The following is a 26271-nucleotide window of genomic DNA, read 5'->3' as shown; positions in this document are numbered from 1 at the left end:
CTCACAACACAAAACATGATACAAATCCAACAATAAAAAAGCAATTTAAAACCCTACATATAAAAAAATAATAATCATACATAGCAGACAAACCTTGTGTAAAACAGAAACGGCCTGGGGGAGTCAATTTTCCCATGCCTGACGGCAGAGGTGGCTTTGAGGAGTTTGCGAAAGGCAAGGAGGGCGGGGGCAATCCTAATCTCCGGGGGGAGTTGATTCCAGAGGGTTGGGGCCACCACAGAGAAGGCTCTTTTCCTGGGTCCCGCCAGACAACATTGTTTCGTTGACGGGACCTGGAGAAGGCCAACTCTGTGGGACCTAAGCAGCGACAGAAGGCAGTCTTGGAGGTATTCTGGTCCGATGCCATGAAGGGCTTTATAGGTCATAACCAACACTTTGAATTGTGACCGGAAACTAATCGGCAACCAATGCAGACTGCAGAGTGTTGGTGTGACATGGGCATACCTGGGGAAGCCCATGATAACTCTCGCAGCTGCATTCTGCATGATCTGAAGTTTCTAAACACTCTTCAAAGGTAGCCCCACGTAGAGAGCATTACAGTAGTTGAGCCTCGAGATGATGAGGGCATGAGTGACTGTGAGCAGTGACTCCTGGTCCAAATAGGGCCGCAACTGGTGCACCAGGCAAACTTGGGTAAACACCCCCCTCGCCACAGCCGAAAGATGGTTCTCTAATGTCAGCTGTGGATCGAGGAGGACGCCCAAGTTGTGGACCCTCTCTGAGGGGGTTAATAATTCCCCCCCCAGGGTAATGGACAGACAGAATTGTTCTTGGGAGGCAAAACCCACAGCCACTCAGTCTTATCAGGGTTGAGTTTGAGTCTGTTGACACAGTCGGATTGTGTACAAATGAGTCAGGGGTATCTCCAAGCACCTTCTAAAACCCAGCTGGGTCCATTACGCATCTGAAACAGAACCACCTAATCAGTTCCACCTCCCTGCAGTTGGGGATTGGTGCCATAAAATCCAGCCATAACAGGAAATGATCTGACCATGACAAGGCTGGGTGACTATTCCCCCTAATATCAGATCATGAGTTGGACCCTGTATTACTTGAGTCAGGTCCACGGCCATCATGGAAGCCAAGAACTCCTACACTATCCCTGAGTGACAGTACATTAAAATCCCCCAATACTATAAGTCTGGGCAACTTGAACGCCAACTCGGCTACCACCTCAAGGAGAGCAGACAGGGCTGTTGCAATGCAGCTGGGAGGCAGGTATGTTAGCAACAACCCCACCTCAATCTCACAAGGAAGGACTCATACCCATCTACCTTGGAAGCCAGAATCCTGTGTGGGTTGGGAGTTTTCTGAATGACAATCGCCACTCTCCCACCACTTCCCCTAGGTTGCTGCTGATGCAGTACCTGAAACCCAGCTGGGCACATCTCCACATCTCCCTTTTGGGCCCAGCCAAATCTCACTCATACATGTGAGATCTGCCCCTTCCTCCAAGAATAAATCTCGAACAAGGGTTTTTTTGGTCACAATTGACATAGCATTGAGCAGCAGCTGCAGCATGAATCCAGGGTCCTGACTTCACTTGTCACCAGTACTACAGGGTGAACTAGATGATTCCAAGGGGCCAGAACAGGAAATCACTTTAATACAGCGAGTCCTAGTACCCCGAAAGCAGCCTACCCCCCCCGGCTCTCACCATATCTGTATCTCCCCATCACAACCAATATGCTCCGGCTTTCAGGGGATCACCTCTCCCACTTCCTCAGCCAGCCTACATCTCAGCAGGATTAGAGTGCATTAGAATCATCTGGATAGAATAATGGTACATGGTGGATATTTTTTATTACTTATAAATATGAGGAAATTTACCCAAAAGAGATTTTGAAACATGAATTTATTTGAACTAATCTTTTTACTTAAAATTGCATATACAATTTTACTGAGAAAAAAGTAGGTTTATTTAATAAAGACTGCTATGAAAACTGAATATTTTAAATACCGTATTTTTCAGAGTATAAGACACACTGGAATATAAAACACACTTTCATTTTGGGGAGGAAAATGGGGAAAATAATCTTCTTAAAAGGTATTCATCTGGCTAGTGTCCTTAGTCTGGTCAACTTCAGCACATTATAAACCAGCAAGAGCTAGGAACATCATTAGCACCTGGTTAGGGCTGGAAAGAAACAGTCTAAGCAAGTAGAGCATAGAAAAAACCCTGCAAAGACTTAGGGCTTGGAAAACATTCTTATTTGCAGAGAGTAGTGAGCTTGGGTACATTAATAGCACCTGGTTAGGGCTGGAAAGAAATATCTGGAGCAAGTAAAGCAATGGAAAATAACCCTTACAAAGACAGGGTTTGAAATACATTCTTGGCAAAGAGTAACAATGAAAGAGCAGGGGACATGTTAGCACCTGGTATGGGCTGGAAAGAAACATTTGGAGCAAATAGAGAATGAAAAAAAAATCAAAGATAGAGTTTGCAAGCTGATAAGAGCTGTACTTGGCTAGGGCTGGAAAGAAAACTATTCAGAGCATGTTAGAGTAATGAAAAAAACCCTGCAAAGACTTAGGGTTTGGAAAACATTCTTTGCAAAGAGAAACAATGAAAGAGCCTGCAAGGCAAGATCTGGAAAGATTGTTAGCAACTAGTTAGGGCTGGGGGGGAGCTACATTGAGAGTATAAGACACACCCTAATTATCAGCCTCTTTTAGAGTAGAAAAAGGTGTGTCTTATACTCCAGTACAGTATATGATTTTTTATTATAAAGTTGATATGGTAACTCAGTTGAGGTTTTTTTTAAGCAATGTGACCTGATAGCTACTTTAAAAAAAGGAGAAACACAAGTGGCTAATACAGTGGTACCTCTACCTAAGAACGCCTCTACTTAAGAACTTTTCTAGATAAGAACCAGGTGTTCAAGATTTTTTTGTCTTTTCTTAAGAACCATTTTCTACTTAAGAACCTGAGCCCGGAAAAATTTCCCAGGAAATTTGAGAGCAGCATGAAGGCCCGGCCAGTTTCCTGCCATTCCCCCTTTAATCCCGGCCATCTCAAGCTTTCTGGGCTGCCAGAGGAGCCTTTCGGCGGTGCTTAAAGGAAGCTTTGGCAACCCAGAGCAAACAGAGGGAGGCGCGTGCTCCTTCTCATTGACTCAGAGTCCCTCTTTTTTTTTTAAAGCCTTAAAGTTTTGGATTTTTTTGATTCCCATCACCTCACCTTCTTCCTTCCGCAGCGACTGTTCTCCTCCTCTTCTTCCTCCTCCTCTTCCCACTCAAATTCCGAGCTTTTATTTCTTTCCTAATGGGTTTGCACGCATTATTTGCCTTTACATTGATTCCTATGGGAAAAAATGCTTCTACTTAACTTTTCTACTTAAGAACCTGGTCACCGAACGAATTAAGTTCTTAAGTAGAGGTACCACTGTATATGGAAGTATGTTCAAGTATGAAAAGTTAAAAATTAAGGAAAAAAACTACACAGGGGTTATATTTCAAATAAATTGCTTTTAAGAAATACAGTCGGAGAGGAGCGACATATAAATCCAATTAATAAAATAAATAAATAAATAAAAATAAGTGTTGAGTTGTGCTTTTTCAATGGGAACAATCTCAATCACTTAGGTTTTCTTAAATCCCTAAGAGTGGTTTTTTAAAAAATGATGTTGCATTAGGAAATGTTTTTCAAATTCAAATATATAGTCTTAAGTGTTTTTAATGCATGAATTTTTAGTTTTATGTTTTAGAATTTGAATCAAATATCTGTAGTTAGTAGTAAAGAAATTTTAGCTTTCAAAGAATATTTCAGTTGTGAGGCTGTTTTGGTTACTGCTGTAGTTAAATGCTAAGTCACAAACCCCATAGTTTCAGCTCCTTTTTTGGTGTTCCCTCTGTGGATTTTGAAGCCATGCCATGTTCCTCAATTCTGTTATTCTGTGATCCTGTGAGGTTGCAGTTACTGGCTTGAACAATTAAGTATTTCTGTGAGATAATTGGCTGCAGCAGGGAGTTTGTAGCAGTATGCATTTATGTTGGATATAATGTTATGAAAAGGTTATGTTTATGGACAGTCTGATATCTTGAAGCACATTACACTGCAGTCTTCTACAAGGACATTTTCTTTTTCTGCATCAGCATGGAAGCAATGCATCTAGACAGAGAGCTGCTACCTGTATGTAAATATCTTTTTTCCCTTTTTATCTTTTTACATTGCTAGCATAGAGGTTATTCTTCATAGTTAACCTTCCCAAAGTGCATAATTATTTATCATCTGAAAAATGGTGCAAAATGTTAATAGTAAATTTCAAACTGATGCAATTCACAAATATAAATTCATCCTAACCTTAATGACATTGAAAGTTGTTTTTAGATCAGAAAGTTAAATGCATTAAAAATCTTTGAATCAAATGCTTTTTGTACTGCATATTAGCTAATGCCTTTTCAGTGAATGATGGGGGAGGGATATCTATTATAGTGACTTTTTGAATAGCAATTAATAGAAAAATATTTATCTAAAATATATTTCCATTAAGGTTTTTTTATCATCCTTCCTTTTCATTGCTTTCTTAAAAATTGGCTCATCTCATTTTTATATGGTATAGAAACATTATTAATTTTGTGTGTTTTGCTGTAAATGATTTTTAATATGATAATACTTTAGCTTGAATTCTGATTGAAAATGCTTTATGAGTATTTATATCACTAACAAATTTTATTCAGATGTTATAAAAGCATAGTCATCATTGTCTAATAGATAGTAAAGAGGGATATGCTTAACAAGAATAAATGTATTGCATCAGTTGTTTATAGATAGGTAATTTAATAAGATTGTGCCACATATGGAGGCATTTTTAGATTTCCTTTCCTGCTATTTTCTTGTAAAAAGTTTATACCTGAGCTGTGTTCTGATCAAGTAGCAAAAAGTATATTTGCTACTATTATTTTTTCCTGCAACATAAATAAAAATACCATTTCAATATACTGTATACTATGTAGTCAGTACGGGACAGAAGGTTCAATGTCGAACACAGTAAATCAATTGAAAGCTTCCCCTCATTAGTGTTAGTCACTATATAGCACCAGTCTAAGTTAATATATCCAGGGTACTATTGGAAAAAACAAAGTTGTCAAATTTTGCCCCTAAGATAGATTCTGATCCATTTTGAATATGGGTTATGTGTTATACTTGCTTTTTAATATTATATTTGTTTCATTGTAACATTGTTATTACAGTATTGTTGTTGTGAGCCGCCCCGAGTCTTCAGAGAGGGGCAGCATACAAATCTAATAAATTATTATTATTATTATTATTGTTGTTGTTGTTGTTGTTGTTTGTAATTTACTCTCATTTTGGAGGGTAAGTTACAAAAGCAATATTCAACAATAACTGCTCAATAATAACAAGGTTTACATTATTTTCTGACATATAAGCAGGGACATTAATTGAGCCTTTGGGGAAAACATAATGAAGGAGATACCACAAATAAGACATGGAGTTTCATGCAGGGTCCTATGAATTTCCCAGGGAGGAGCGGCTTTCATGAGATGATTGGACAACCAGAGTCAACTATAGCAATGGAGTATCTGACACAGTGCAATCAATAGAAAAAAATAACAGAGTTGGAAGGGACCTTGGCGGTATTTTAGTCCAACCCCCTGCTTAACAGAAAACTGTACACCACTTCAGACAAAGGGTTATCCAATCTCCTCTTTAAAACTTCCAGTGTTGAAGCATTTACAACTTAATTATTACTCTAATGTTGATTAGAAACTAATGCAAAGTAACTGCAGCCAATTCAAAATTAGTGTAATTGCAGTGGTGGGATTGTTCCAACAGCAGTCTGTCTGCTATCTTCTGCACTAATTGGAGCTTTTATTAAATCTCCAAAGAATGAGAAAAGTATTGATTTTTTTTTGTATGTAGTTTTGTTTATTGTATACACTATTGTACATAATAGTTTTCAGTCCAGGAAAATTTGATCCTTAAACCTAAAAGCTACTTCATATTCAGCTGAATCCTTCGGGATTGGGTAGCATAGAAGTCAAACAAACAAACAAACAAACAAACAAACAAACAAACAAACAAACAATATTCAGCACAAAATTGAGGTCCTCAATTTTTTTGATAACTTCATGGAGAGTATTCTCTAGAAACATGATTGCCTGAGGAGCTGATTCTACCATTTTATTTTTGTCTGAATTACTTCTGAATTACTTATTTTGATGTGCAAATCGATAAGTAATAATAGATCCTTAAACATAGGAAGGATGAAAAAGAGCATTCCTAAGTTAATAGAGGCCCAGTTCTATTGAAAAGTTTTCTCCATCCTATATTGGTTGCAGTATTCTTTAATGGAGATTTCTCAGTTAGTTTTGTTTTGATTTTGTGAGTTCTAATTCTCCCAGATTTTTACCCTGCTTAATGAGCCAAGAGGTTTAAAAATATCTATGGCTTTAAATCTCAGAAAAGCAGGTTTCTAGCATGTGTATGAATCTTTAGAATAACATTGGAAAGGACACTTGACACAACTCTTTCTTTCTTAGCTTGTTAGATGAGATGTTCACAGCCAACTATTATAAAATCCTAGAAATGTTTTATAAGTATTAAGCAATAAATACCAAATCTATTTTTATTAAATACATGTTTTATAAAACATCAACATCAGTGCAGATTTAGATGGAAAGTATTATCAGACAATTAAGTGTTGCAACTAAGCATAGCCGCCCCGAGTCCTCGGAGAAGAGCAGTATACTAATTAATAATAATAATAATAATAATAATAATAATAATAACAACAACAGCAGATGGAGCATTCTTATAATTACCTACATTATATCCATTGGGTAGATAGATGGTTTGAGAATGTTCTATAATTTTGGATTTGCAAAGGTGATAAATTCAAGCCTACCGTTTAGAGAAAAACTAATTAAAATTATGCAATTGGTTCATGGTGTGTTGCTCTTACGTTATACACCTCTTCTCATAGAATGAAGCCAGCATTCCGGATGGTTTGTCCTCGTCCACTCAGAATGAGGACCGAGTCTGGGTTTTTTGTTGGTTTTTTTTGCCAGGTTCTGCCCTGCTAAGATACAGCTTTGAGGAATCCAAAGACTAGATCTAGCGTGGCAAAACTCAGACAACAGGCAACTAGTCATAGACTCCCATTTGGTCAACAACCGCCAACTAACCAGATACAGTACACCGTCCCAGGAGGAATGCACATGAGGAGCTGGCCCGAACAGACTGTATAAGGGCAGGATTGAATGCTAGCTCCACCCTATGAGAAGAGGTATATCAGGTAAGACCAACGTTCCTTCTCCATCATGGGTGGAGCCAGCATTCAGGATGGGACATACCAAAGCCCTACGTACCCCCGGGTGGGAACAGTCTGAGTTCATTTAGGGAACCTCCTCTAGTACCCACTATAAAACATGCTGGCTGAAGTCAGCATCCACTAATGTGTATGCGTCAATTTTGTAATGACGTATAAATTGAGAGGGCAAAGCACAGGGGGCAACTCAACATACTTCTTCCAAGGATGCCTGAGTGGCCCAAGCTGTGGACGGTACTGCACATCAAAGGTGCTGTGATCCCTGTGCATTAAGGTAGGGAAGAACTCTTGTACACTTTGGCAATAATGCTGCAAATCCAGCACCCAATGGTTGTAGAAGACATGAGAAGACCCAGAGACCGCAGATGGAAAGTGACAAAAAGAGCCTCTGTCTTGCAGAAGGGATGAGTCCTCTATATTTGGAGAGCTCTCTTAACATCCAGAGAGTGCCAAAGTCTTTTTGACAGATGGATTGGGTACAGGCAAAAATTAGGCAAAAGAAGTTCCTGTGCCTGAGGGAAAGAAGATTTTAGTTTGGGAATAAATGATAGGTCTAACCAGAGCACTATCCAGCCCAGGTAAAACACGCATGGAGATTCTGTGCACAGACATAATCATGACCAGAAAGGAAACCATGTAAGTCAGATGTGGAATCAAGGCTTCCCTCAGTGGTTCGTAAGGAGATTCCATGAGCGATTTCAGCACTCTGGGAAGGTCCCAGGTTGGATATTGGTGAATCACTGAAGGATGCAAGTTGGAACCCCCTCCCCTGTAGAAAGCAACAATGGAAACTGCATGAGGGAATCAACCTGACAGCACTGATGAGAAAGCCACAACCTGTCTGTGGAGTGTTTTCGGGGAGAGCCACAACCTGTCTGTTGAGTGTGTTCATGGAGAGACTTTTGCCCAATCTCCACTGCAGAAATTTTAGTACTTTTGACAATGGGACTCTCAAAGGTGAGATGCATACCAAGAACAAAAGGACTTCCATGTCACAGAATAAATCCTCTCAGTGGACGTATGGCAGGACAACTGAATAGTGAAGTTCACATCTAAATCATAATCCTGCCACCTTAAGGCATGCCACTCAATCACCAGGCAGTCACCGAGGGTCTGGATGTACCAATGCCCCCTGGCTGAGTGATGTCTCAGACAGAGGTAAATCTCCATGATGGGGTGACTTGACAATGCCATCAGATCCACAAACTAGGCCTGTCTTGGCCAAAAAGGAGCCAGCAGAATCAACTGCACACTCCTTCAACAACTTCTGGATGACCTGCAGCAGAATAGGGGGAGGGGAGCATAAAGGAGGCCCAGTGGCCAACAACTCTGAAAGGCATTCACCCCTTCTGCTCCGTGGAACTGAAACCGAGAGAAAAACCTCATGAGGTGGGCATTTTGGGGGGTTGTAAACAGGTTGATCTGAAGGCTGAAATGGCTCGGATGTTGTGGAAGATGGATGGATGCAGAAGGCGCCACTCTACATGATCCACTGTGGTTCAACTGAACCAGTCTGCCTAAGTGTTGGAAATATGGACCAGATATATAGTCCTCCAACAGCAATAGATAGCTCCATCCACAGTCCCAGTCTCCTTGCCGCTTGCATCAGTGCCCTGAAGCGAGTGCTCTTTTGCCGGTTGATATGATCCTTGGTTGAATGTTGTCCATTAGGACATGTGTGCCGGACACTTGGTATTCAAAATGTAAGAGAGCCAGTGACACTACTCTCAGCTCCAGCCATTTGATTGAGCATTTGGCCTCCACCTCCGATCACCAACCCTAAGTTCCAGGAGTGGGCAGGAAGAAGGAGATTGTGATCTCGCTATATAGAGCGCTGGTGAGACCACATTTGGAATACTGTGTTCAGTTCTGGAGACCTCACATACAAAAGATATTGACAAAATTGAACGGGTCCAAAGACAGGCTACAAGAATGGTGGAAGGTCTTAAGCATAAAACGTATCAGGAAAGACTTAATGAACTCAATCTGTATAGTCTGTAGGACAGAAGGAAAAGGGAGGACATGATCGAAACATTTAAATATGTCAAAGGGTTAAATAAGGTTCAGGAGGGAAGTGTTTTTAATAGGAAAGTGAACACAAGAAGAAGGGGACACAATCTGAAGTTAATTGAGGGAAAGATCAAAAACAACATGAGAAAATATTATTTTATTGAAAAAGTAGTAGATCCTTGGAACAAACTTCCAGCAGACGTGGTTGGTAAATCCACAGTAACTGAATTTAAACATGCCTGAGATAAACATATATCCATCCTAAGATAAAAATACAAGAAATAGCATAAGGGCAGACTAGATGGATCATGAGGTCTTTTTCTGCTGTCAGTCTTCTTTGTTTCTAAAATCTATTACTATTAAAACTAAAACAACCAGCAAAACCAAAAACACAACTATCAATAAATCCATGCTTTAAAATCTTCATTTCTTAAATATTTATCATAGTATTATAGTAATCTAATAACACTATGAAAATCTATCTGAACACCAATTAATATAGTTCCATATTTACTTTTCTATAATTTCATTCAATATTTCCAAGCTCAATTAATTTTCAGGCACTTAGCATTTACTATTATTAACTTTCATCAATGTTCTACATTTCTATGTATATTTTAAATTCATAATGCAAACTCATAAAATCATACGGTACATATCATAAACCCCTTATTTATCACATGTATCTTCCATTAATTTTACCTATGTAATTATATATAGTCCTAAAATTCTAATCCAATTTTACGAATTAATACATCCTAATATTAAACACCTAAATATATCTTTTACCATCATTCCATGGTCAATCCATATTTAATAACCAAACATCCCTCCTCAAATTTCTACCACTGTCTCATTCCTTCCCCCTCACCTCTCTTTTTCCATCCCTGCCTTCCCCCTCCCCCCGTGTGTGTTTGTGTGTTACTGTGAACTCTTGAACCATTTCCAAAAATAGATGAGGGCTGGGGTTTTTTTGTTATTATTTGGGTCCTTTTTACCATATCCTTTAAATCAAGAGTCACTTCTCTCTCTCTTTTGTTTCTCTTTCCTCTCATTCTCTGCCTCAATCATTTTCTCATTTCTTTTTTCTCCCCTTTTTGCTTTCATTTCTTTCTCTCTCTCCCTCTCTTTCTCTCTCTCTCTGTTTTCTTTTTCTCTCTCACTCTTTCTTTCTCTTTCTCTCCCCCCTCTTTCTCTCTCTTTTCCTCACTCTTTCTCTCTCCCTCTTTTTCTTTCTCTCTTGCTCTGTCTATTGCTATCTGTCTCTCTCTCTTTCTCTCTCTCTCTTGTTCTCTTGTTCTCTTTCTCTCCTTTCTTCTCTCTCTCTCTCTCCCTTCATCTCCTTTTCTCTCTCTCTCTTGCTTTCTTTCTCTCTCTCTCCCCTCCTTTCTCTCTCTCTCTCTTTCTCTCCTACACCACGCTGGCAATAGAGAGGGAAAGAGAGAGAGAGAGGAAAGAGCGGAAAGTGGCTTGCCGGTCCACGGCCCTGCATGGCCCCAGCGCTGGACTCCGCCGTCGCCTTCGCCCCTGTCTGGCTCTCCAGCTAAGAGGCAGCAGGCCGCGTCCACCCCTTTGCCCTCCCCAGCATCAACATACAGTAGGAACCGGGATAGGCCGGCAGGCAAGCCTGGGTGATGGGCAGGCCGCGGCAAGCCAGCGGCTGGGCCTGGGCCATGGGGCACCCATGGGGGAACTGGGATAGACCAGTGGGCAAGCCTGGGTGACGGGCAGGCTGCGGAAAGCCGGGGGTGGGCCTGGGCCATGGCGCCCATGGGGGAACCAGGATAGGCCGGCGGGCAGCTGGGTAACGGATGGGCTGCGGCAAGCCAGCAGCTGGGCCTGGGCTGCGAAATGCCTGCGGGGGAACCAGGCCATGGGGTGCCCGCAGGGGAACCAGGATAGGTTGGCGGGTGGGCCTGGGTGGCAGGTGGGCCGTGGGAAGCTGGCGGGTGGGCCTGGACTGCAGTGGGGAAACCGTGATAGGCTGGCGGCCTGGCCCAGGGGCCCCAGTTGTTGCCTCCCACCCATGGCCCCACCCCCAATGCATGGATGGTTAAAGGCCCGGCGGCGAGCTACGCCGCTAGACCCAGGCCCCCCAGACAGCTTTCTTACTTTACCCAGCTGGCAGCTAAACAACCATTTGGCTGCCGGGGGGCGGGGAGGAGAACATCCAGGATTTAAGGGGCGGGGAAGAAAGCGGGCCTGCAATTGGCCCCTTTCTTTCCCGCCTTTACTTGATGGAACTGTTGCTGGAAACTGTTGTTTGCAGAGCAACGACAATTTCTTTAATTTCAAATTCCGGTGCAGAGGTCGGTCCTCTGCGCTGGAATTTGAAATTTCCAGGCTGAGGGTTAAAAGCCTTTGCGCTATAGCGCGCTGTGCGGCTTAGAGGGAACACTGATGACCACACTTGGAATACTGTGTTCAATTCTGGGGGGCCCGATTTAAAAGGGGCATTGATAAACTAGAGCAAGTTCAAAGGAGAGTTACAAGGATGGTCGGGAAACCATGTCCTATGAGGAACGGTTAAAGGATCTAGGGATGTTTAGTCTGCAAAGGAGACTTGATAGCTGTCTACAAATATCTGAAGGGCTGTCACAGAGCAGAGGGATCAGCATTGTTCTTATTAGCAAATGGAAGGACTAGAAATAAGGGAATGAAACTGCAAGAGAGTAGATTTAGATTAGATATCAGAAAAAACTTTCTAATGGTAAGGGTGATAAACCGGTGGAGCAGTTTGCACAGGAGATAGTGAGCTCGCCTTCACTGGAAGTCTTCATACAGAGACTGGACAGTCATCTTTCTGGGATGATTTAGTGAATCCTGCATTGAGCAGGGGGTTGGACCCGATGACCCTGGAGGTCCCTTCCAACTATATGATTCTATTATTCTATTATTCTATGTTCTTTAGGGCTCTCTAGATGAAAGTCAAGAAGATCAGCAATGAGGATGGGAGCAATGTTTTGCCACATCCATCCTGCTGAAGACCAAGTCAAAGCTGGGTCTTAGCAGGGCAAATCCTGGCAAAAATAAAGACAGACTTTGTTCAAATTCTTTAAAAAAAAAAAATCTTTATTAATTTTCTACACATAAAAACAACCAGAACAGGCAAATCATACATAGGGAAAGGGGGAATAGGGGGTGAAAAAGGACAAACAAATGTGTTTAAAGCATATAAAATATTAGATTTCAATAGTAAAAAACATAACATAAATCGTCAACCATATCGTTGACTATCATTGTTGAGTGACCTTAAGTTGGGTATTCATGTCTAGGATATGGAATTGTATACTTATTTCTTTTTATTGTAAATGTTGTGTTGGTATTCGTCTTGGGTATTTCTGGTGGGGGTACGAGTTCTTTTTTGGGGGGGGTTGGGTTCTATTGATTTGTGGTGCAGTATTTCTATATTTGTCATTGCGTTTGGATATGAGAGGAAGGAGTGTCTAGTATCACTATTGCGTTAGGGTTTTTTAAATGTATTTTTCCTGTTTAAGTCATTTATACCAGCTTTCCCATATTTTGTAGAATTTGGATTTGTCCTTTTCCTGTAGCTCTAAGGTCATTTTAGTCATTTTGGCACATTCAAGGATCTTGTTTATAAAGCTTAAAGTTGTGGGGGCTGTTTCTGTTTTCCAATTTTGTACGTATAATAATCTTGTTGCCGTTATAATATGGAGGATTAGGTATTTATTTTCATTTTTGAATTTCTGTCTTACAATGCCAAGGAGGAAAAGTTCAGGTTTTAGGGGGATTGTCTGTGCCACAATTTGCTCTAAATAGTTTTTAATTTTACACCAGAATTTTTAAGCAACCAGGCAGGTCCAACATAGATGGTAGTAGGTTCCTGTTTCCCTTTTGCACTTCCAACAAATTGGCAAAATGTTTGGGTACATTTTATTAAGTTGTGCCAGCAGTAGAAATTGGTGTTGAGTAGTAGTGGGATTTTTTTATTTGTAACCAGCTTTCGATTAAGCTGTTTCTAGTACGGTATAATGTTGTCTGAAGTATGTGTGTGTTTTATGTTTTTCACCTTCCAAAAATGCATGCCAGCCTGCTTGTAGATTGAAACCTTTTAGCGTTAGTAGTCTGATGTTTTTAAGATGGATCCATTCTTTTATCCAATATAGTATTGCTGATTTATAATAGAGCTCCAGGTTTGGCAAACCAACCCCCCCCCCCTCTTCCTATGGTCCTGTAATAGTTTAAGTTTAATCCTAGCTTTTTTCTTTGACCAGATGAATTTATGGAATTTTTGATTAAGATTTGTAAATAATGTTTTATTAAGTTTTGTTGGAGCAACCTGGAAAAGATATAGAACTTTTGGCAAGATGTTACTTTTAATGGCTGCTATTTTACCCATCAAGGAGAGTTGTAAGTTTGACCATTTGTCTATATCCTTGTTTATATTTTGCATTAATTTTGCGTAATTATCTTTTTAAATCGTACTGCAGTTTGCGGATATCCATAATCCTAAATATTTGATTTTTTTGGTTGTCTTTACATTCAGTACTTCTTTTAATTTAGTTTTTTGTTTGTGGGTCATGTTCATTTTTATGACTTTAGTCTTCTCCGTACTGAAGGAGCGGGTCCAGCAGTCACATGGGTTGCTCGCTGTCCAATCCACAGAGGACCGAGCCTAGTCTTTAAAAAGCCTGCTGGATCCGCCCCTTCCCCAGAATTCGCTCGTTCCTGCGATTCAGCAGGACATGTGGTGGCTCGCTCCTCTCTAAAACACCTTCCCTTCGTTCCTTCTGCAATCAGATAAGTAAAAAAATTCTTTGCCTTTTTGCTTTAAGCTTGCTTGGTTTTCGCGCCAGCCTTACTGAGCTCAGCGCAAAGGGAGAAGCTGTGGCGCGACTATTGCTGCTTTCTCCAAAGCGCCCTGTTTGCGCTGCTGCTGGATTGTATTTTATTAACAAATCTAATCGGCCAGGAGGTTTACTGGCAAGCAAAGGAATTATTTTTTTAAAAGGGCTTTTATCCTCCTGTGGAGTGGGACTGTTTTTTGTCTCCCGGACTTAGTCTTCCCTCCGTTTTTTTGCAAAAACGTAAATGGAGCGGTTTATTTTGGCGCGAAGGCACTCGGCACCCAGTAATTCCGGCACTTGTGGATCGCCCATGCGTGTCCCGCCTGGCGCCATCAAGTCCGCTGCTTGGCCCTGGAGTAAGCTGTGAGATACTTTTCTCCCTGGCTAGGCCTCCAAACCAGTGTGCCTTGGTTTACTTGTTAAGGTTAGCAAGGCCTGCCCCTCTGTACTCACTGGCACGAACTCTGGTACCGGCCAGATTGACTTTGAGTTGCAGACACTCCTGGGCCTAGGAGCAGGGTCCCCTTCCTCTTGGGAACATTGCCCTTTAGAGCTTCTCCCACCTATTCTTGGCTCAAGTCTTGTACCTGTAATTTGTTCAGGCCATGACTTCATTTCCCAAGAGAGGCACTTCAAAAGGTCCCAGAGAGGTTAGGTCTACTGGCGATGAAATTGAAAATATCCCCCAAGCCTCTTCCTCCTCTTCCTCCGGAGCCCCCTTAATGGCTAGACCCAACAGGTCTGAGAAGAGAAGAGACCAAGCTCTGCAAAGGATGCATAAGAAATCAGCTAAACGGTTAAAAGTACAGGCCCAAATGCACGTTAGCCCGGACTTTCCAGAGACTTCTAAACTGCTTCCCTCTGGTGTCCCTGTGCTTTCTCTGGATGAGCCAAACCTAAACAGATCCCAACCTAACCTATGGGGCTTAGGTCCAGAGGAGCCAGATATTATGATGGAAGATCCCTCCAAGCCTGACCCAACCCAGGCCTACAGGGCATCTCCCTCTTTACCGGTTACCATTACTAATCTTCCTCCAGAGCTTCAATCTATGTATTCTGCCTTATCTCAAGCCATTGATGCCAAGCTCTCGGCTATTAATGTGCCTTCTCTCTCTCGTCCCCCTCCATGCGTCCCTAGGCCCGGGAGTCCTTTCTCATCCTACAGAATTCCAGTGCCTGAAGACTCGGATTCCTCTCAGGATGAGAATGAGGATCTCGACGTAGAGGACAGGGATGACCCATTCCAATGCCTGTCAGAGGATGAGGAATCACAAATCAAGATTCCAACCCCTGTGGCAATTTTTCCAGCTCTTCAAATCTCTTCTTTCAAGGCAAGATTGGCCACAGGCTTGGCTGGTCAAGATAAGCAATCTGCTCCTTCCACAGATCCACCTGAGGAAAACTGCCATACTTTATGTAGGAACAGGAAGATAATGAGGTCATCCCCATGTCAAAATTGTTCAAAGATGCTTTGCTCAAGCAATGGGACCACCTGACCTTCAACTTCAATCCCACAACTAAAGACAAGAAGTTATATAAACTTTCTCCATCTTATGAAGATCTTCTTGTCTTTCCCAAAGCTGATGAACCAGTAAAAACTCTACACTCTGCGGTGGCTGTGCCTGGTGACGCAGAGGAGGTGTTAAAACGCGAAGACAAACACCTGGAGCAAATGCTCAAAAGGTGTTTCTTAGCAGATACTTGGGCTATCAAGAGTGCAGCAGCAGCATCTTTCTTCTCTAGAGCTATTCTTTTATGGCTTCAACAGCTCCAGCAGCATATTCCCCCTGATGATCTACGGGGTCAACAGGAATTCAATAAGGTTTTTGCAGCGGCTCAATACATAGCGGATGCTACCTTGCATTCATCGAGATTTGCAGCAAGGTCAGTAGTGGCCTCAACGACAGCCAGAAGACTTCTATGGTTCCACCCTTGGCAGGCGGGAGTGAGGCAAAAATGGCAGCTAGCCATGGAGCCTTTGAAGCACGACCTTCTATTTGGCGACCTCTCGGACCTCCTTCTCACTGAAACTGCTGACAAAAAGAAGGCTTTGAGGCCCACCAACAAGAAAGCCTCCAAAACCCAACCTTTTCAATGTCCCAGCCATCAACAGAGGAACTCAGGTCAGTATTTCCCTCGTTTTCGCTCCCAAGCTGGCAGAAACCCCAGGGGTAGAGGATCCTGTTTTCAAAGAGGTTCCTCCTTGACCAGAGCTTCTAGAAAGCCCAGATGGTGAGCTCCATGCTACTCCCATTGGGGGGCGCCAGCTGACGCCATTCCTGTAAGGACCACTGGGTTATTTCCACTGTGGAATGGGGTCTCCAATTGGAGTTTATTCTCATACCTCCTAAACTTTCATTTCATGTCCATCCCCCAGATCTTCTCCATCTCGTCTTTGAATGGAGGAGGCTATACAACATTTGCTGGCTATCAGGGCTATCCAACCAGTTCCCTCTTCCCAGAGAAGTCTTGGCTTCTACTCCATCCTCTTCATGGTCCCTAAGACATCTGGAGGATGGAGGGCCATCTTAGACCTCAAAAAGTTAAATCAGTTCATTAAATATAAGAAATTTAAGATGCATTCCTTGTCATCCATCCTAGCTTCTATCCATCCAGGAGACTTTATGGTCTCCTTGGGCCTGATGGAAGCCTATCTTCACATCCCTATTGCTAAAGGGCCACAAGCAATTTCTACGTTTTGCCTTCCAGGGCAAACATTATCAGTATAGGGCCATGCCCTTTGGGCTGTCCTCGGCTCTGCGAGTCTTTACCAAGCTCCTAGGCACCCTGGTGGTTCATATCCGAGCCACGGCCATTCATATTTTATGCTATTTGGATGACATATTAATTCACGTCTCTGTCTGTCCGTTCAGGACCCCTGGTGACTCCCCGTTTTGGAGGATATGTTGCAGCAGGGGGCCTCTCACCATCCAGATCCAGAGTGGTTCCACCTCATCGCTTGGCTATTATCCGGTGCAACCTAGAGCTACAAGGCTACGACCCGGACACTTTAGAAATAGTATGGAGAAGACTAAAGTCATAAAAGTGAAATCTGGACCAGGTGTAGTCGTAAATTCTATTGGTGGAGACTCTCCTGGCTTTCAATATTATTTCTATAATATTTGAATCCTGGTTTTCATTCTCTCGTTAAATTCTTCCATCTTCTTAATTCTTCATTATTTGTTAATACTCCTTGGATGGATTCTATTTTCTCGTCCATTCGCCCCATTCAGGTCTTAATCATCATCTATTGGAGCAAAGCTAGGGTTGTAGCTTGGGCTTGCTGATTGGAAGTCATTGGGGCCTTATCACACGTGGCAGTATCAGAGGTTCATTGTTTTGATGGGGGTGGTGGTGGAGCAGTTGTTTTTTTCCATGTCTTGCTTGTGAGAGTGTTGGTGTTGGACATTTTGAAGAGGTTCCAGACACTTCCGAATTGGGCCATATACTTTGTTGTATAAAGGTAGAATAATTGTGGTGTAGTATTTATGTTTAAGAGATCTTTATCAGAATGTCAGTATGTTCTATATATCCCAATGTTCGTAAATAATTCAGAATTTCAATAGCCTTCAGGGTCTATATGTATAAACTAATCAATGTATCTCAATATTTCTTTGTAATCAATATTTCTTCAAACACATCAATAGTTTAACATTTGATCATTACTAGACAATAATTTAAATTATTGTATCACAATTTATAATCTTTGTATCTTGGGAGGTTTAGATTATGTCACAGTTTCCCTTGATATATATAGTTTCTATGGTTTTTCTAGTCAATTGATATTTCTATTGTTTCTAATATATCTGTTCTTAATAAGATTGGTATTTATTAGTATTTATTAGTAATACCATAAATCTCAATAAGTTTCAATAGATCAACAAGCCAGTAATTGAATTGAATAAGTTGAAAAGTCAGCAGATCAATAAATCAACAGATCATTCAGTTTGTATATAATCAATATAATACAATCAATATGTGTTAGTAAGATTGTTAGAATCACAGTTAGAATCTCAGTTAATTACAGGTAAAATATATATCTAATTTAAAGGATTAATATTCTAAATTTAATTATCTATCTTAAAAATCAAATATGCAGTTTCAGAATTTTCAGAGTTTTCAGGAACCAATTTAAAAAGAGAGAGAGAGAAAGTTGATAGTAATGCGAATTAGGAAAAATCTTAAATAGTTTAAGAGAAAAAAAAATTTAATATTTCAGTTTGTTTGTTGAATAGACAATAGGCAGTTCAATAATTCACTGAAATTCAAGAAATTTAATCTAAAATCCCGAGGTGAGAGTCCCAAAAAAAAATCCAGAGGAAAGTCCAGGAAAAAGAAAAAGAAAAGAGAGAAAAAGAGAAAGTAAGGGTTGTTATATAGTCTTTGATAGTCTTATAACCTTCTGGTGCACTAATAAATGTTCTCCAATCTTCCAGCTTTAAATAGCGTCTCCAACTCCAACTCCTTTTAGAGTCTGTCTCAGTCTCAATCTCCGGCTCAATCCAAAAAAAAATTCCTTACATCCACAGACCTTCCACACCTTCCTCAGTCCTTCTTAGTCCTTGCTGTCGAAATCCGATGTTAAAAACCATTCGCTGCTGCTTTGTCTTCAGCAGAAACTGGGAGCAACTGTATACACTAGTATCCACTCGCTCTACCAAGTCTCTGCCGCCATTTCTGCCCTTTCTGCTCAGTTGCCGCATCTTTCACTGTCTCTGGCTTAATGTCCTCCGCTTGATCACCTCCTGACAGCAGGGTTCTTTTCTCTCCTATTATCACCTTAATCGATCAGTCCGATGAAAGATCCCCTTCAAAGTTCCTCCCAATCTTGTCCTGCTCACCTCTGAGCTGCTTCTCTTTTGCTTCCTTCTATGGAGTTGGGCTATCACGCCTCTGAGCCGGCCTGTCAGACCAGCTTCTTCTCGGCCAGCACTAGGGCTCCCCTCGCTATCGGGCGGCACACCTGCCAACCACAGATGCATCGGTCTTCCCCTTTCAAATTGCCTGGCTCTCCAAGTCGGTGATTGCTTTAAAGCTGCATAAAACCAGAGAAATGCCGATCACAGCGCCGGAGTGACCGGAGGCCGCTCAGCTTTGGCGTGATGTCATAACCGGAAGTCCAGACTTGGTTCAAATTCTGAGTGGGCAAGGAGAATTCATCTATATATATATTTATATATTTTTTTAAATTCATATTTTCTTTTTTAAATCCAACTCTTAATATATAATGGTAGTTTGTGATTAAAAATATATTTGCAGACCTTATATCTGTTGTGGTCCACTAGAGGCCTGTGGAGCTGGCAGCAGAGTCAGATAGTGAGGATGCTGGGGAGGAACTCGGTGTCAGAGGCAGAGATGTAGCCTGGGCCATCTGGGAGGTCTGTACTGACTCCAAGTCTCCAGAGGCTGACAAGAGCGAGGCAGAGGAACAGGGGGAGCCTATTCCTAATGCAGCATGCACAGAGCTGCCAGAAGGCAAGAACAATTAAGAAGGAAAAAGGCTACTTGAGAGTATGACTTGGAGATGATTGGCCCCTCACATAGCAAAGAAAATGGAAGCACACTGATGTTCTTGTTGCAGGAAGCAACTTGGTTCAATTGTAATTGGTGTAACTCAGCATTTCTGTTCTGACTGTGTTCTGTTTGGCATTGCAAAGATATTTGCCAATTAAGTCTTCGGCAGTGTGTCAAGAAAAATAAAGGTTGGTGCTTATCTGCCTTCTTCCAAAAGATTTCTGTTGGACTAATTAACATTGTTTGGGACTTATTACAGCTGGGAATGAACATAATTCACAGCCGTTGAAAATAAAAATAGTTTTTGGGGGCTCTGTTTGTGCTTTATTATTTACCAGGAAGCTTAGGTCAGAACAATATCATCTTTCAAAAACCTTAGATCAGAGATGGCAAATATTTTTCCCTCAGGTACTGAAAGTGCATGCGCATATGCCCATAATTCAATTTTTGGGTGAACTTATGCCATGTGTGCCACAGGTGCCTACGCAGAGCCATATCTGTCGTCATGCGAGCTATTGCCCTAGCTTAGCTCTAGTGCGCATATGCATGCTGGTCAGCTGGTTTTCGGCTCATGCAGAGGCTCTGGGAGGGCATTTTCAGCTTCTGGGGGGAGGGCATTTTCGCTCTCTCCAGACTCTAGGGAAGACTCTTGTGCTTGGAGAGGACAAAAAACGGGCCTACTGGGCCCACTGGAAATCAGGGAATGGGCCATGGTTTCCCCCTGCTCCCTGGAGGTCCTCTGGAGGCCAGAAATGGCCCATTCCCTGATTTCCAGTGGGCCCAGTAGGCCCGTTTTTTGTCCTCTCCAAGCACAAGAGTCTTCCCTAGAGTCTGGAGAAAGCAAAAATGCCCTCCCCGCAGAAGCTGACAATGCCCTCCCAGAGCCTCTGCATGAGCCGAAAACCAGCTGACCAGCATGCATATGCGCACTAGAGCTAAGCTAGGGCAATAGCTCACATGATGACAGATATGGCTCTGCGTAGGCACCTGTGGCACACATGGCGTAAGTTCACCATCACTGGCTAAGAACAACTGTATAAAGTTAAGCTAAGCAGTCATGATTGGCTATGCTAAGACCATGTTGTAAATTTCAAGGCTGAATACTGATCTAAACAAAATCATCGTAATCTAACCTGAAACTTCTGTCATTATGCCACAATGTTTTTTAAAATTTATCTACTATCAAATTGTGAGCTCTTAGCAATAATATACCATATTATTCAGTGTATAAGATACACCCTTTTTCCTCCCTAAAAGAGGCTGATAATTAGGGTGTGCCTTATACTCTGAATGTAGCTTTCTCCCCCCCCCCAGGCCTAACTAGCTGCTAACAATCTTCCCAATTCTTACATTGTAGGCTCTTTTATTGTTTCTCTCTGTGAAGAATGTTTTCCAAGCCCTAAGTCTTTGCAGAGTTTGTTTCATTACTCTAATTTGCTCTGAGCCCTAACCAGATGCTAATAATGTTCCCAACTCTTACCAGCTTGCAAGCACTTTCATTGTTACTCTCTGCCAAGAATGTATTATAAACCCTGACTATGCAGGGTTGGGTTTTTTTCATTGCTTCACTTGCTCCAGACATTTCTTTTCAGCCCTAACCCAAGCTCTTTCATTGTTACTCTCTGTGAAGAATATTTTCCAAGTCTTCTAAGTCTTTGCAGGTTTCCACCCCACATTGGTCTAACTTGCTCCAAATGTTTCTTTCCAGCCCTAACCAGGTGCTAACAATGTTCCCAGCTCTTACCCGCTTGCAAGCGCTTTCATTGTTATTCTCTGCAAAGAAGAATGTTTTCCAAGCCCTAAGTCTTTGCAGGCTTTTTTCCATTGCTCTACTTGCTCAGACTATTTCTTTGCAGGTGCTAATGATGTTCCCAGCTCTTTCATTGTTACTCTCTCAGAATAAATTTTTTAAGTCCTAAACCAGGGATAAAATAATGTGCTGAAGCTGACCAAACTAAGGACGCTAGCTAGATAAATACTGTATCTGGTAAGCATATTCTTTTCCCTATTTTCCTCCCCAAAAACTAAGGTGCGTCTGATAATTTAAATGGCTTTAAAAAATAATATATAAATTCATAAGAGAGAATATCTATCAAATATCTGTTAGTCGTATTTGATAAAATGGATCTCCCAAGAAGCAATATGTTTTGGAATGTTGTTAATAAAAATTGAGTAAAGGCTTATTTAATTACTGTTTTTATAAAAGATGTAAATTTCAAAAATAAAAAGTAGGTAATAGAAAAAAGAAAGCAAGCAAGAATTATATCAGTAATGTAGAATAGTTTTGAAAAAGTCACATGATGAGGCAAATTTATATATTCTTTTTAGTTATCTTTTTTGCCATAGAGTAATGGTTATCAATGTTCCCTCTAATTTTTTTTGGGTGTGGCACATTTTCATGCCTGAGCACAGATGTCACCCAAGACAATTTGTTGCATAATTATTTGGGATTCGGTGCTGGGGCAGAATAAGATCCCTCCCACTATGTTATTCTGTTATTTTATATTTCAATTAATATCATTATCCTCTTACAAATCCAGATAGGCCTTCATGCCTACTCCTCCTTCTTATACATTCTTCTTAAAAGAAACTAAAAACTTTTATACAACCTTTTCCTAATTAATAGGGAAAAAATTCTCTTCTTTTTTATTAAAAGAAATTAATAATAAAACAAAACAAAAATCTATTACTATTAAAAATAAAAAAATCATCAAAAACAAAAACACAACTATTAATACATCCATGCTTTAAAATCTTCATTTCTTAAATATTTATCATAGTATTATAGTAATCAGGCACTTAGCATTTACTATTATTAACTTTCATCAATTTTCTACATTTCCAAGTATATGTTAAATTCATAATGCAGTCATAAAATCATACAGTACATATCATAAACCCCTTATTTATTCTGTGTATCTTCCATTAATTTTACCTATGTAATTCCATATAGTTCTAAAATTCTAATCCAGTACTACGAATTAATACATCCTAATATTAAACAACACCTATATCTTTTACCATCATTCCATAGTCAATCCATATTTAATAATCAATAATCCCTCCTCAAATTTTCCCCGCCCCCTTTTCAATAGAGGGATCTTTTGAAATACAGTCATTGGTGAAGAGAGCACACAGCTCTGGGGGACTCCTGTGCTAATTATATATGTATCTGATGTAATTTTGCCTAGTTTCACCTGCTGCTTCTAGAAAGCTTATGATCCATTTACAAATCTAAATCTAGCTGATTTAGTTCAGTTAGAAGAATATCTGGAATGATAGTATTGAATGCTGAGTATTGATAGTATTGAATGCTGAGCTGAAGTCTACAAAGAGGACTTTAGCTTAGGTCTTTGGAGATTCAAGATGTTGTAGGATGTAGTGTAGTGCAGAGTCATATTAACAGCATCATCCATGGATCTATTTGCTCAGTAGGCAAATTTCAAGGGGTCTAACAGTGGTTCCACAAAGGTATTCACTAGCCAGTGAAAACGGCCAGCACTAGCCGTTCAAAAGTCTTAATAACGACAGATGTTAGAGCAACGGGTCTGAAGTCATTCAGTTCCTTAATGGAGGATTTCTTTGGCACTGGGATGATAGTAGAGCATTTGAAGCAAGAAGGAACATAGCACATATCTAGTAATTTATTAAAGATGCAGGTGAAGATGGGGCCAGTTTGTCAGCACAAGCTTTTCAGCAAGGTGTTATCTTTTCTGGGCCTGGAGCTTTTCCCAGCTTTTGTCTGTGAAATATATCTTGCCCCTCATATTCTCTAATCACCAGATGTGGTGTGTCAAATGGGATGGGGTAGCTTGCAGATGGCTTAGCTGTTGTTAGTGTGTCTGAGATAGGGATTTTGGAGAGGAGTGGCAGTAGTTTTCTCTCAAACCAACAGTAAAACATTCAGGTCATATGCCAGTTGCTGATTTCCTTCAGCATGGGACGGGGGTTTGTTGGTAACTGGTGATATTTTAAAGAGTTTTCTACATGTTTGCTGGTTCATTTGTTGAGAATTCTGATTCCTTAGCTTTTCAGAATAGCTTCTTTTTGCTGTTCCGATCTCCCTTGTGTTCTGCTGGCGTGTCCTAACCGCCTGTAATTACAGGGTAATTAGTCCAAAAAGACACATCACACGATAGAAGAAAAACCAAAAGTCTTTATCAACAGAAAAGCAGAAAAAACTCCCTTTTTAAATGTCAAAGGGATTTTCTGGTACACACAATGCAATCCAATTTCTCACCCAGTAACTGGGAAATTGAGTCCAATTCCAAAATCCAGAAAGGCCACATACAGTCTTGAACAGGGAAACAGCAAAACCACAATCTTAACGAAACTATGAATCAGATAAACTTCCACAAGGCTAAACCAGCACGCTGCTCTTTTTATATGTAGCACTAATTACAACAGCCCCACCCAACCACAGGTGGACTCACTTATCTCCTGTAATAATCCTTCAGTTGTTCTCTCCTATGCATCACTCTACGCATGCGTGGGTCCGTCATACGTTCTTGTTTAGAATCCAGGGATGATAAGGATGATTGATCTCCTCCTGGGCTGTCTGCCAAACTCCCCTCTTCCCTGCTACTAATGCTTCCTTCGTCAGAGGAGCCTTCGTCAGGAGATTCTATCGGGATGAAAACAGGCCTGTGGCATGTGGATGTTTCCCCCACATTCACCTCCACATTCCTTGGGGCAGGAGCTGGGCCAGAGCCAACCACAACACCTTGTTAATACATTTTTGGCCTGATTGTCACCTTATCACCTTTTCAGTAGACCTTTCCTTTGGTGTGACATAGCTCCTTTGGTATGACATAGCTGCTTAAGTTTAGCTGTGAACCAAGGTTTATTGTTACTGTATATTCATTAGTTCCTGGTTGGGGCACATAGGTCTTCACAGAAGCTGACATATTATGTTACAGTATCTGTGAGTTCATCCAGGTCTGCAGTGGTATCTTCAAAAACTTTTCAGTCAGTGCAGTCGAGGCAAGCTTGTAGCTTTAGCTTTGCCTTCTCAGTCTAAGTTCTCACTGATTTATTTATTTATTTATTTATTATTTATTACTTAGATTTGTATGCCGCCCCTCTCCGAAGACTCGGGGCGGCTCACAACATGTAAAAAACAAATCATAAGCAATCAGACAAATTTAAAATATTTAAATATTTAAAAAACCCCATATGCTAACAGTCACACACACAGACATACCATGCATAAATTAAACGTGCCCAGGGGGAGATGTTTCAGTTCCCCCATGCCTGACGGCAAAGGTGGGTTTTAAGGAGTTTACGGAAGGCAGGAAGAGTAGGGGCAGTTCTAATCTCCGGGGGGAGTTGGTTCCAGAGAGTCGGTGCCGCCACAGAGAAGGCTCTTCCCCTGGGGCCCGCCAACCGACATTGTTTAGTTGACGGGACCCGGAGAAGGCCCACTCTGTGGGACCTAATCGGTCGCTGGGATTCGTGCGGCAGGAGGCGGTCTCGGAGATATTCTGGTCCGATGCCATGAAGGGCTTTAAAGGTCATAACCAACACTTTGAATTGTGACCGGAAATTGATCGGCAACCAATGCAGACTGCGGAGTGATGGTGAAACATGGGCATACCTAGGTAGGCCCATGACTGCTCTCGCAGCTGCATTTTGCACGATCTGAAGTTTCCGAACACTTTTCAAAGGTAGCCCCATGTAGAGAGCATTACAGTAGTCGAACCTCGAGGTGATGAGGGCATGAGTGACTGTGAGCAATGAGTCCCGGTCCAGATAGGGCCGCAACTGGTGCACCAGGCGAACCTGGGCAAACGCCCCCCTCGCCACAGCTGAAAGATGTTGTTCTAATGTGAGCTGTGGATCGAGGAGGACGCCCAAGTTGCGGACCCTCTCTGAGGGGGTCAATAATTCCCCCCCAGGGTGATGGACGGACAGATGGGATTGTCCTTGGGAGGCAGAACCCACAGCCACTCCGTCTTATCCGGGTTGAGCTTGAGTCTGTTGACACCCATCCAGGCCCCAACAGCCTCCAGGCACCGGCACATCACTTCCACCGCTTCGTTGACTGGGCATGGGGTGGAGATGTAAAGCTGGGTATCATCCGCATATTGATGATACCTCACCCCATGTCCTTGGATGATCTCGCCCAGCGGTTTCATGTAGATGTTGAATAGTAGGGGGGAGAGGACCGACCCCTGAGGCACCCCACAAGGGAGAAACCTAGGAGTCGACCTCTGGCCCCCCACTAACACCGACTGCGACCGGCCAGAGAGGTAGGAGGAGAACCACTGAAGGACAGTGCCTCCCACTCCCAACCCCTCCAGCCGGTGCAGAAGGATACCATGGTCGATGGTATCGAAAGCCGCTGAGATGTCAAGGAGCACCAGGACAGAGGATAAACCCCTGTCCCGGGCCCGCCAGAGATCATCCATCAACGCGACCAAAGCGGTTTCCGTGCTGTAACCGGCCCTGAAACCCGACTGCTGGGGACCTAGATAATCGGCTTCTTCCAAGGACCGCTGGAGCTGGAGTGCCACCACCTTCTCGACAACCTTCCCCATAAAGGGAAGGTTGGAGACTGGACGATAGTTGTTAAGTACGGCTGGGTCCAGGGAGGGCTTCTTGAGGAGGGGGCGCACAAGCGC

General features: G+C 41.9%; 1 protein-coding gene across 7 annotated transcripts in view; it reads left to right on the top strand.

Annotated features, from left to right (window-relative positions):
• The window catches only part of SLC4A7 (solute carrier family 4 member 7), a 275999-nt gene that overhangs the window by 46750 nt on the left and 202978 nt on the right, over positions 1 to 26271 (top strand). The window contains exon 1 of one of the 7 annotated variants that reach the window (XM_070727279.1): positions 4125 to 4153. The exons of the other annotated variants lie outside the window; for them this stretch is intronic. Coding sequence (XP_070583380.1) covers positions 4127 to 4153 — 27 coding nt within the window. The 5' untranslated portion in view covers positions 4125 to 4126. Of the gene's footprint in view, positions 1 to 4124; positions 4154 to 26271 lie in introns of those variants that run through there. 7 annotated transcript variants of the gene reach the window in all.

This window comes from Erythrolamprus reginae, chromosome Z (genome assembly GCF_031021105.1).
Source record: "Erythrolamprus reginae isolate rEryReg1 chromosome Z, rEryReg1.hap1, whole genome shotgun sequence".
NCBI classification, from domain to species: domain Eukaryota; kingdom Metazoa; phylum Chordata; class Lepidosauria; order Squamata; family Dipsadidae; genus Erythrolamprus; species Erythrolamprus reginae.
This window is presented reverse-complemented; position numbering and strand designations above follow the sequence as displayed.